Below are 12,771 nucleotides of genomic sequence, written 5' to 3' on the forward strand. Positions count from 1 at the left end.
CCACAACACACAACTGGGATGGACAGGCTCAGCCACCAGCACAACCTGCTCAGACACCTTCAGCTGTTTGGGAACAGCTACTGTGGTGGGAACCCTGAGCCCCAAGCCAGACCACCCACCCAAACCATGCCATGCTGGGGCTGGGACGGCAGAGCACGGCCACCCCAAAGACACAGCAGATGAAAGCGCTGCCCCATCACAGCCCCATTTAATCTATCTGTCCAGTGCCTGCAGAAGTCACATGGCACATGGCAGCTGCTTTTCCAGCTCCGTCTGGGCATTTTTAACAGCCTCTTGATCTGTGCGCGCACTTCATATCTGATCTTGTTTTCACATCTGAAGGTGTTCTTGCTGTTCCATGGGAGCCTCTGGCAGCTGGGATCGCGGCACTTCTGAACCTCGCTTTACAGCTGTGTCCTCCCAACTGGACATTTTGCCCAAGTACGCGTGGCTCTTGTGTGTCTGTGCTGGGGTCCTGAGACGCCGAGCACAGTGCCTTCCTCTAGAAAGAGACTTCTCACCGAGGCCTCCTGGGCTGCAGGACAGACCCCCCACAGCGAGGGGAAGGGCCTGCTTCAGGCCGCCTCCCTCTCTTCTCTCCCCACCAGGGGCAAGCCTCCTCCTAACTCCCTCTACCAAGGAGCCAGGTTGGTACCTCAACCTTGAGCTGAGGCCACATCTCCTGCTGTTAAAATGTCAGATGCCAGCGAACGCCCCAACACCTAGGACCACAGTGCCCGAGGACCACCAAGGTCTGCGGCATGAGCAAACCCCCACCCCCACGCTGACACTCCCTGTCACGCCACTGCCATCCCCACCTGGGGTCCCTCTTCTTTGCGAGCTGGGCTCTGCACTGAGGAGAACCTGTGCCCCCCAGCATCTCTTTCCTCGTCCAGTCTTTCAGAACAAGAAGTGCTCCTTGTTTCTCTGCATCGTGTTGAGCACCAGCACACGCACAACTTTCCTCAGCCGTTTTGGGCAAAAGACATTTATGGTTACAGAGAGTGAATGGCAGAAAGGTCACCTGGAGTAAACACACTTTGCAGAAACACCAGGCTGGGGATAGGGCGGGGGCACACCCGGCCGGCAACTGTGCCCCGGTCCACCTCCCTCGCAGACGGTGGGTTCTCAGCAGGAGCACTTCTGCTCTCTATCCTAAGTTTCTGTTGAAGAAATGCCTGCTGACTCAGGCTCGTCAACATGGCTCGGTGTGCAGGGTGTGGAGGCCCGGGCCTTCCGGTGCTCAGCGTGCACCCTTGCCAGAGCCCACAGCTTCGTCTGGCACCTGACCCTGAGAGCTGGGGTCGTGTGCCCTTAGGATGAGAGACCCTGTGGCCCATGTCCTATTCTTACTCCCAGGGGGAAATGGCCTGGAGAGGAAGTCACAGACGTGATGACAAGAGAAGAGGGTGGACATCTCATGCCCAAGGCCCCACAGCACGCCCCACAGCACCCCCACTAGCACCACAGCCCAGCATCTGGGACTTTCCCTCCAGACCGCGAATCAGAAAACAAAAACTCACGCTTGGTATATGGATTTCAGGCGAGTATTCTTAATCTAGCCACTGGATTTCACTTTATTTATACAATCCTGTAATGAGCTTATTAGTGGGTGAATTTATTCTGATTGCTTCGTCAATCCTGCTTATTAGGAGTAAAGTTAAAAAATACTCAGGAACAAAAATGTAAACTTTCCTTAGAGGACTTTAATTGTCTATTTCATATAGATCATTTATTAAGTTAGAAGGCTGAAAAGTAAAAATATATTTTACAATCAAAGAAAACTCTGGACACTGGACCCCAACAGAATCATCAGAAACAAGGCTCTGAGCATCATTTCCAGCCACAGCCACCGCTCCAATCCCAGAGGACACTGGTAAAGGGCGCAGGGTGGCCCTCAGGAGATGCTGAAGGGCCAGACCCTAACCACACAGAATCCCTTTCTCCTCACTCACACGGGCCTGGGGACTGAGGCCAGAGAGGACATCAGTGCACCAGGCCCTTTGGGCTCCGACCTGGCCCAGGCTGTGCCATCTGGCCCCTGCACACATATGGGAGAAGCATGTGGCTCTGCCAAGGATGTGCGAGGAGGTCTCGGGCCCCGGACACCAGCAGCCATCCAGGTCCGGCTCAAGCCTGTGGTGGCCCCGCTGTGAAGCTGGCTAACACGCCTCCCCCAGGGCCTGCGCGGTGCTTCAGAGAACACAACTTCCCAGCGGTGAGGAGCAGGCTGCCTCCACAGCGAGTGCTCCAGCACGAACACAGCATGAAATGAAGACAAGGAAAGTCTAATTTAACAAATAAAGGCCTTATAAAATGTGATCTCCCTTTATCTATTAAAAAAATACAGAGTTCATGAAAAAGGAAACTAAGAGATGTGGCAAGTTTAGAGTCGTCTTAAAACCATGACTCTCCCTCAAGCTAGGGCCCACCAATGAGCGAGCGTGTGTGTCCCACATCCCTGCGCGTCCCAGCGAGAGGTGCTCCTGGAGGCCCATGCACGCGCAGCCTCCCGGCACCCCAGCAAAGGCAAGGCAGAAAACACTGGGCCACCGGGGACATGGGGGCCGGCACTGTCTGTCCCATGCCAAGTTTGTCAAGGTCCCACCAGACAATCCAGAGAGCAGCAGGACTGCCCAACACTTCCTCTGTCTGAGGAGAAACCCACTGCTGAAATGTGAGTTTTGATTTATGAGAAAGCAGGGCTCGCCGAGTTCAAGCAAGCAGCCTGAACCACTTCCCCAACAGCACAGCACCGCCGCTCCAGAAGCCCTTACCTGGTCCAGCACCACCCGCCACCAACCGCCTCTTCAGCCTACAAAACCACTCCGACAAAGCACACCCGAGCAAAACACACCCGTGGGGGCAGAAGGCGGTCTCTTCCAGCCGACAGTAAACTTAACCTGTGTGCGCAGAGGGAAAAGGCCAACACTGAAGCTCTAACTTCCTTGTGCTAAATCGTCCACAGAGGTCCACGCTGCCGGGATCCACACGGGGGAGATTGTGTGTCCAGAGGCTGAGGCGACGACTCAGAAGGAGGAACAGTGACCGTGACTTATTGAACGTTGTGACCCCAGACATGCACCTGCGCACGTGAGCCGTTCAATGCACGCGCATTATTTAAAGTGCATTACTTCTGAGAAACTTCTCAAATTTGATTTCACTAGCCAACCTGTCCCCAGTGTGTGCCCATGGCCAGGGCCAGTGTGTGGTCCAGACGTAGCACGCACACCTCCAGCCTCTTGGCAAGACTTTCAAATGCTGACGTTCACGAGACTGCTATTTCTGTCACCAACTGAATTCACATGACTGGGGCACAACGTCTGTTTAGATCAACATCAGCAGTAAGCCAAGAGCTCCTAAATACCCTTTAGTAAACAAATACAAAGCACTGTGTCTATTACTTTTTACCCCCAATTTCAGGTTCTGTTGCAAGAGAGAGAAGCAGCCCCTCGGAATGACACTCTGGGAAGTTGGCATGAACACAGCAGGGCAGGGGAAGGGGCGCTCCAGGAGCTCAGGACGCCTGCTCAGGCTTCGTCCGCCCTGGACACCAGCTCCTTCTGCACTACTGAGGCCCGACCAGGACATGGCGAGCAGCCCACATCCACAAAGAGCATCCAGGGAAGGACACGAGTTTCAGTTTGAAAGTTGTAAAAATAACCCCAAATCAGCTGTTACTGGGCTCTCTGTACCTTAAATTAACAGGTCTATCTCAATTAAGCCAATAACTGCATGCCATTAATCACCCCAGGAGGAGGCTCCATACTTCCTAAGGCCCTGGCAGAGGCAGGCAGCTCCCACAAGGCATCCGGGAACAGGTGAGAGGAAGCGCACGGCACTTGAGGACGTGCATCCTCAAGAGGCGGGAAGGTGCATGTGTGTACACAGGACACGCCGTGTCTGCCCCTCTCCCAGCACAGCTAGGAGGAAAGCCACCCACACCCACACCCCCAACCAATGGTTGAGAGTAGCCGCCAGGGACCGAAAACCCACATGCATCCCACCCAAGGGTGTGGGCCAGGGAAACAGATGTCCGAGGGAAGGGGCTACACAGGGGTCTTTCACGGGAATCTCATCGGGACAGTGCTCCCTGGGGAACCCTGGGGTTGGCAAGTCCAAAGGGCTGGGAGCAACGTGGCAGTAAGGGGCGCGGTCTAGGACTCTTCGCCCATCTGGAGCAGGGAGTTGATGGCTGCATCCTTGTTCCCTCTCTGGGCTTCCAGCACAGAGCGGATCACCTCCCGGTCCATGTTGGGGAACATGTCCTGGATGGCTTTCAGGTCCTCCTCATTACAGCGGGGCTGGGCGCTCACGGCTGCCGGGGGCAGGGCCACGGGCAGCATGCCGGGGCTGCAGACAGCAGGCACTCCTGCAAGCAGAAGACGGAGTTCAGGAAAAACAGAACGTCATCAATGCGTGAGGCTGGTACTGGCTCAAGGAAGAGCGTGATGTGTTTTACTGGCCTCCCTGAGGGATGGGGTCCCCTCAGGTCTCACGACCACCAAGCCACAAGGACATCCAGGAAACATGACCTCAAAAACCAACCCAACAAGAGAAAAAAGATGCTGTAACTTCGTGTGGTGACAGGTGGTAAATAGACTCATCGTGGTGATCATCTCGTGGTGTATACAAACTGGGTGCTGTACACTTGAAACTGACGTAACATTATGTCAATTATACCTCAATAAAAAAACCAAAAACCCCACCCAGACACCCATGGGAGAGACGAGGGTGAGCAGCCCCTCTGTGCGACTCCAACTTCATTCATTCACTCTCCTCCCACAACAAAATGCAAGGTTCATCTTCCAAATCCCACACAAGCCTGCTTCACAGCTTGGGGGGGGCAGTGAAAACAAGGGGCTCAAACACTTTGATCCCTTAGGAACTTGTAGATTCACTCCATCGGGGTCAATTTTCACTGACCAAAGGCCACAAACTAATTCTCTCCTTCTGAGAACAAAACAGCAGACAAATCTTTACCCAAACATCTGAGGTTAAGTCTTTTCCTTTATCACACACTCTAGAAAATAATTCCCCAGCGTGCCACGTATGTCCTAACCGTATACTGACAAAGAAATAAAACCACGGCAGGCACTAAATGCCCAGTGCGGCTGCGCGCTCACATGCAGAATGCACATGACACACGTGGTAACAACGCACAAGCCAAGAAAACGCTCACTAGGACCTGAAGCGTCTGCGCAGCGCGGTCTCTTCTGTGGGGTCTCCTGGATGTTCAGCCCCGTCAATTCCATGTGGGGCCCTGATGTCACCTCCTCACACCACATGAGTCCCCTTCACTCCCTCTCTGTTAGATGTGGGATGACAAACTCAGAGATGTGAGGACTCAGAGCCCACTCAGGAAGGCCTGTGGCCTCTGACCTGCTGGGAACTCACAGTCCCTAAGTGCCGGTGCAGCCCGACCCCCAGTCAAGGCTCTGACGCGTCTCAACACTCTTCCCTGAGAGACACAGACGGATCTGAGAATGGAAAGTGCTAACGAGACTGAACAGCTAACACACTGAGGAATTCCTATTAAATACCCCCTGAAAAAGTACAAAGGGATTTAAAATCACTACTACTTTAACTTCAAAAGCACAAACAATCCTGCCAACCAGGCCCATGGGAGCGTTAGGCTGAGAAACAATTTTAGCATACGATTTCTACTCCCTTTCTAAACTCAAAAGCTCCCACAGGCAACCAAACACCATCTTTAACACCAAGCCAAATGACAAGTGGCAGGGAGGACCTCTGACTGCTGAAACGAGGCGCACAACTGAGGCCGCATTTGCCACACACAGGCCTCTTCCTGGACGGAGGGGACGAAACCCACTTCTGAGGTGCCAGCACTCACCGCTCACGTCTGCTCAGAGAGGGCCCACTCACCACCTCCCGAATCCCTCCAGGCCAGACCTTGCCAAGGTGGCTCCACTCCTGACCCGCCGGCCTTCAGTCCTGGCCATCCTAAGAGGCCAACCTTCACCTTAGTCACAAGTGAAGGACGGGTCGTCACCTCAGGTCATAGGTCAAAGGCAGGTCATCACCACCCCTCACAGTCAAGGGCAGGTCGTCACCTCCCCACCTCACAGGTGAGGCAATTGAGGCTGGTGAGATCAGGTCACCCAGATCGCAGCGTGAGCAGGAGGAAGGGGATTGGAGCCCAGTCCCGGCCCAAGGCAGTGCATCCCCACCCCCTGAGTACAAGGAGAAGAGAAAGTGCATCACAACCCTGCCATCTTCAAGGCCCCGAAGGTGCACAATGATCCTCCTTCCTTCTCAGATGGAGGACTAAGAGCTGCGTGACTGCCTGGCCCATCTGAGGCAAGTGCCCCGCCTGGAGTGACCCCTCACGGCCTCATGGTAGATGGACAGCCATGCCCTGCAGTCCAGAGGGCCACTGCCATGCACCAGACAGGCACCGGTGCAGTAGAGGTCACAGAGCAGACATGGAGCGGGGGGACACAGAGTGGACAGGGAGCACAGGGACATAGAGCGGACACGGAGCACAGTGACACAGAACAGACAGGAGCACAGGGACACAGAGCACAGGGATACAGAGCAGACAGGGAGCACGGGGACATGGAGCACAGGGACACAGAGTGGACAGGAGCACAGGGACACGGAGTGGACAGGAGCACAGCGACATGGAGTGGACAGGAGCACGGGAACACAGAGTGGACAGGAGCACAGCGACATGGAGTGGACAGGAGCACGGGAACACAGAGTGGACAGGAGCACAGCGACATGGAGTGGACAGGAGCATGGGATGTCGCATCCGCACCACTACACCTCGTGCACTCACGCTGCTCCCTCTCACAGCCTTCCCAACAGGGAAAGTGCACTTGCTGTTTGCATCCCCACCACTGACATCTACGCAAGCAGACCCGCTCCTTCCAGAGTCCACAGGCCTGAGGGGGACAGGGAAGAGAAGTGGTGGGTACCTCAACAATCTACGGTGAGGAACGCAACGTGATGGCACGCCAGGATTTAAGAACCCAGCCTGCTGTCAACCAAGAGAAAAAAACCCCTGCCTGTTCCCAAGAGCGAGCTCAGGTCAAAAGGGACACTCAGAGGACCATCACGGCCCTGCAAAGCCCGGCCACCGCGTCTCAGGGACACCTCCCAAGAGAAGGCAGCTGCCCTGCTCCAGACAACTCCAAGTCTGCGTGCCCGAGCGTCCTCCAGGACGAAACTGCCGTTTTGACCACCCACAGAACTGAGGGTAGACAATGTCCATCAAACCCTCCTGTGAAACAGGAACGGGCAGAGACTCTATAGGGAAGGGATGGACCAAGAGCTCTGCGCATCGGCAGAACCCAAGAAGAGGGCCCTGGGGCTCAGTAGGCGAAGAGGTGGAGCGAGCCCTGTGGACAGTGCAGCAGCCACCTGGCGAGGACAGGGCCCCGCTCAGCGCCCTGCCTCAGCTCCCGGAGCGCAAGCACTGACACCAAGGAGACGCGCAACACACGGAGCAGGAGCAGTGTTGCCCATGCGGTGGGACGCTGCTCGGCCACGCGCACACAGCGTCTCTGCGGCCCAACATCTGAGTGAAATCAAGTTCCCAACTCACAATCAAATGACGTCACAGAAAATGGAAACATGACTTGTTGTTTCAGAGGAGCCGATTCTCCAACCCGACCGCACAAAGACCACGCAGGCACAAGTAAAAGCACAGCAGTCCACGTAACATGACACATGGAAGAAAGACGTCACTTTATGGCCTGAGAAGGCTATTCGGGCACCCAGATGCAGCAACGGCCAAGGTGCACATGACACAGGAGTCACGGCCTTGGAGATGCTCTTGCTGCGAAGACAGCGAGCAGACCGGAGCCTGAAGGACGGTGTGGGCGGTCATGAGGCTCAGAGGCGGCTGGAGGCTTGTTCAAGTCTCGCGACGGTGCACATCAAAAAGACCTACGTGACTACGTAACTGTGGTGCCACCTTTCAAAACTATCAGGTCTGATTAACAACCACATTCCAGCCAGGAGGGAGGGAATTCTAAGTGACAGTTTGAGAAATTAATAAAAACCCAATTCTCACTTTAAGTGAGATACCGTATGGCACTTAGCTTTGAATTTTGTGTTTGTTGTGAAATCCACTTATGGGGAGAACGTGGCTGGGCCAGCAGTCGGCTGCACTTCACCCCAAATCCAGGCGCAGCTTTAATGTGGTGGTTCATGTCATGGGCGCCACCAGACTGCCTCTCTCTGGACTCTCAGAGAAGCGCCCAGGGCTGCTGCCAGGCCAAACACCCCTGCAGGACAGAGGGGCGGGTACACACGGGTCGGCTTTGCTTTTGCGCTGTCGAAAAGCATCAGCATCTCCACCTCTGGTCAGCTCCACAGAAACCACTGGACCCTGCACTAGAGACCTGCCCCTCGGTGGGGGATGGGGGGCAGTTTGAGCTTAAAGAGAAAGAGGAACAGGAGAGAGTGGCAAAGCAACCAAGTGCCAGAAACAGACCGTCTTCCCAGCAGGGATGGATTTCCAGACACAGCCAGCAAACGCATACTGCCCACCGCTGTCTGCACAGAGCACACCTCTTGGGCCCGGCTCAAGGCCGGCCTGGCCCCATCAGTGGCCCCAGCCCCAGGGCCCCTCCCTGGCCCCCTCGGGGAATGGCATCCAGCAGTCACATCTGTGCAGGTAGACAGAACTACAGATGGCGAAGACGTGGGTGGGGACAGCAGTTCCATCAACAGCCTGCAGAGACGTGGAGGTGGGAGGGAACAGGTGAGAGTCACGTTAACTCAAGGCCACGGCGGAGGCTGCACACCAGGCCAGGTCCTCTGAGTCAGTGAGCACGTGAACCTGAGAGCCGGGTGTGCACCGGGAGCGCTCCTGTCACAGGCCAGGCTGCAACGGCCAAAACCAGACCTTCTATCAACAATCCACGTGCACAAAAACAAGGAGAACAGCAGTGCAAAGGATTCCAGCAAGGACACAGGGCACGTGTCCCCGGGCAGCATGTGCTGGCCCTCCATCTCACCTGCCACTCCACTGGCAACCGCTTTCCTCTACAAACTGGCTCTGCAACCGCCAGGCTCCTGGGCATTGCTCCAGCTCAGAAAACCCCGAAGCACAGCAGGGAGAACTTGTGACAGGCTCTCCCCGTAACCCACTGCCGACTCTCCACATTGGACCCGTGCAGCTGGGTGTCCACGGGACCCCGCCTGCGATGTATGGGCTCCACTACCTGCCCCTGCACCGCCAGGCCACCTGTGGGGGACGGGGAGGATGGCTGGGAGGAGGCAACACCTGCAATGACCACAACCCAGGGTCCAGCGGCCCTCCAGGAGCAGGGGCCGCAGACAAGCTGGTCCTCGCACACAGAGTGCGCTCCGGCAGTTTGGGAGCAGGCCAATCTTCACCTGACTGGTTTTCTCTCTTTCTGTTCTGCAATTTCCATTAAAGAGAAACGGCTTTATAAAGTTACACGTTTCTTCCAGGTGCTTCATGTTTAGACATTTCTTCTAAAATTAAGATTAGAAAACCCACAAGAAAGTCTCCTTGGAGACATGGCTAACTCCAGGCCGAGGCAAGGAATGCCCACGATGAGCCTGGAATGTCCTGTAGCACCAGAAAGGAAGGCCCAAAGGACAACAAGGACACACGCAAAGGACAAATAACCCAACTCCCTCTGTCCATGTCTCGGGTAATTGAGTGACAAAACAAATACCGTTAGTAACAAATTATAACCACAGGATAAAACAGGAAACCACAAGTAACGCTGCTCTAGGGAAATGGTGAATCAACTCAAGATCTGACAAGAAACAGGACACTGACGTGGTCTTACGTGCCTCCTGTACAAAACACCTCTTAGTTAATAGTTACAAAGAAAGCAGGGCAGCTGCCCAGTGAGCAGGTGGGCAGACCCTACCATGGTGCAGTGAACAGTGGCACCACCAGTACCGGGGCGAAGGGACCACAGGCCATGCCGGGGCCTGAGAAGACCTGGCCTGCCCCGGCCACCTCCTGTCAAGGACGCACACCCAGGTTCAGTGAGGAAACATCAGAACAACCCTGCAAGATCACCAGCCTGTGCTCTTCAAACACACAGAGGCGACCAAAGTCAGAGCTCCAGGCTGAGGGAGGCACTGCCGCTCCAAGGGATGAGGGACAGCCAAAGGCCCCAGACGCACCAGAGCTCGGCACCCATTCCTGACTGTGGTGGCTGCAATGAGCAGCGGGGGTATGTTCTCGTTTGTAGGAAATGCAACTACAGTGGGGGTGGCACAGTGATGGGCATTGGGTGGTGACTCAGTCTCAGAAGTTCAGGCAAAAATTCTTTTATCTCCTTTCTAACTTTTCTGTAAGTATGTGATTGTTTCAAAACTTACAAATGTACAACAAAAGTTCAAAGTCTCCATTTAGAAAGAAATCTAACCTTCCCTAAAATAAACATTTTAGGGCAAACTTTAAAGGCATTTACAAGGAGAACCAGGGATAGGAACCAGAAAAAGACAAGCAATAAATTGTATGTCTTTCTTTGGAAGTTGACTTTCCACAACAAATACGTTCCGGTGCTGGTGACTGCGTGGGTTGAATTATGGCCCCCACAAAGGTGTGCCAAGTCCTGGCAGGCATTTGGGTCTCTGCAGATGATCACGTGAAGATGAGATCATCCTGCAGCAGAGTGGGCTCCCATCCAAGGATGTGTGTCCTTCTGAGAGGAAACTGGGACGCCAACACAGACACGCATGGAGAAGCCACATGACGACAGAGATGGAGCCAAGATGACTGGACCCCCAGGAGCTGGAAGAGGCAAGAAGGACCCTCCCCCAGAGCCTCCAGAGGGAGTGTGGCCCCGCCACACCCTGACTGTGGACTGGGGCCTCCAGAACTGAGACCATAAAATCTTTTGTTTTAAGCCACCTGGTCTGTGGGACTTCGTTGCCGCCACCCCAAGACAGTACTACCTTCAGTGGCCCCTATAAGCTACCTGTTCCTCCTCAGACCTCCAACTCAAGATAATCAAATGGCAAGTCTCACAGAGACCCTGGAATGAGGTCCCAGGACGGTGGTTCTGAGGCCGACCTAGCCACCAACCAGAACCCCTTGGAGGCACCCAGGTGCCCCTCGTGGCCGCAGCTCTGGCAGGCCTGTCTAGTGGGGCGACGGCTCCAGCAGGCTCAGGGTCACGACTCCCACCCAATTCTTCTCAGACTCCCCCTTCTCTGCTGAGACTCCCTTTCTTCTCACTTTGTCAGACCTTCTTCTTTAACTCTCTGAACCTGTTACAACTGCTTTATGGTGTCCAGGTCAACTGGGTCATTGTCTATCCATCGGCCTTGCCCTGACCGCAGTCACACTTCCATTTCTTTGCTGGACGGCGCCCTGCACAAGCTGGACTCTGTCATCTTCCTCGGAGAATGCTGTTCCTTGTTCCAGGGCAGTCTGATCAAGGGCAGAACACCCTGAACTCGCGCTGAACCCTCTAACTCGGGGCGCAGCCTCCAAGCTCTGAAGCCTGCCTCTCCCCTGGCAGGAACTGGGTTGAGGCTGGCTTAGGGTTAGGGTGTGTCCAGAGCAGGCCTGCTCTAGGGCAGGTCCTGCGGCTGCGCCAGGTGTGACTGGGGTGCTGGCCTGGGCTCTCTGCTCTGGTGGGGCAGAAACCCCACAGCAGCCCTGCTGCCCCAACCCCAAAGCAGCACCCTGAGCATGAGCAGCTGGGGCCCCCACCCGCACATCTCCTCCTCTCCAAGGCCCTGCTCCACAGATTCTGGCCACTTCTGCCACCGAGACTCTGGCCTTGGCCTCCTCAGCACCCTGCTTGGACCCAAGCTCCCTGCACATAGCAAAGATACTGTCTTGGGCAGAGATGGGGTGACCGTGGGGCTTGCCCCATTTCCCTTCTCCCGGGAGCCAGTCTTGTACCACACGCGGCCAATGCCTGACAATAGCTGCTGCCTTGTTTCTTTTGCCCAGTTTGATGGCTGTTTATGGCGGGAGGTTAGCTGAGTCCAGTTGCTGTTGTAGCCAGAGTGGAAGTTAACCAACAGACTAACATTAAGATTTGAAAATTCAAAGGCATAAAAGCTACAATCCACCTTGATTTTGCTGTGCTGTCATCAATTGCTAATTTATAAAGGTAAATAAACATGACAGGAACAATAACATTAGAGCACATGGATCATTTCACCCAAAAGAATGTGATCTTTTGTTACAATAACTCATATGCTAAAGCGTTTAGAAATTACGTTTCTACAGCTCCATGAATTTCAACTCACCTTATTTGTGTCAACAGGGAAAACACATTCCACTTCCTATGTACGCATAAAAAATTCAAATATAACACCAGACCTTTGTTTGTTTTTGGAAGGATCTCCATGCATCCCCATGCTCCTCCCTCCCTGCTCTAAGGCCCTCCCAGCAGAACGACATCGGAAAGGCTGGGGGTCACATACCTGTGAGGGGTACGTAGCCAACGCCCTGCTGGTACACAGTGGGCATCAGGACCACGGGCTGAGGCGGCATCATCATGGCAGCAGGCAGCGACTAAAACACACCAAAGTCAATCCCGGGGTCACAGAAGAACGCATCACACATCAAAACCCCACCGCTTCCCATCCTGCCAAAGCAGTCCTGAGAGGGACAGCACGCTGCCTGGAGCCCAGTCACACAACCTGGGACAGAGGCACGGCTGGCTGGCCAGCCACGGAGCCCAATCAACCTCTTCAGATGCTCCCACTGACACCGCTCCACCCCCACAACTCTGCTGGGAGATCAGGGGGTGACCGACTGGCACTAGAAGATGCTGTAAGACCCAC

General features: G+C 54.8%; 1 protein-coding gene across 1 annotated transcript in view; it reads right to left on the bottom strand.

Annotated features, from left to right (window-relative positions):
* Positions 1 to 1,686: 1,686 nt before the first annotated feature.
* The window catches only part of TOLLIP (toll interacting protein), a 32,936-nt gene continuing 21,851 nt past the window's right edge, over positions 1,687 to 12,771 (bottom strand). The window contains exons 5-6 of the mRNA XM_070565920.1: positions 12,409 to 12,499; positions 1,687 to 4,372 (exon numbers count right to left, since the gene is read on the bottom strand). Of these exons, the coding sequence (XP_070422021.1) occupies positions 4,158 to 4,372; positions 12,409 to 12,499 (306 nt within the window). The 3' untranslated portion in view covers positions 1,687 to 4,157. The remainder of the gene's footprint in view (positions 4,373 to 12,408; positions 12,500 to 12,771) is intronic.

Source organism: Equus przewalskii, chromosome 11 (assembly GCF_037783145.1).
Source record: "Equus przewalskii isolate Varuska chromosome 11, EquPr2, whole genome shotgun sequence".
In the NCBI taxonomy this organism is placed as follows: Eukaryota; Metazoa; Chordata; class Mammalia; order Perissodactyla; family Equidae; genus Equus; species Equus przewalskii.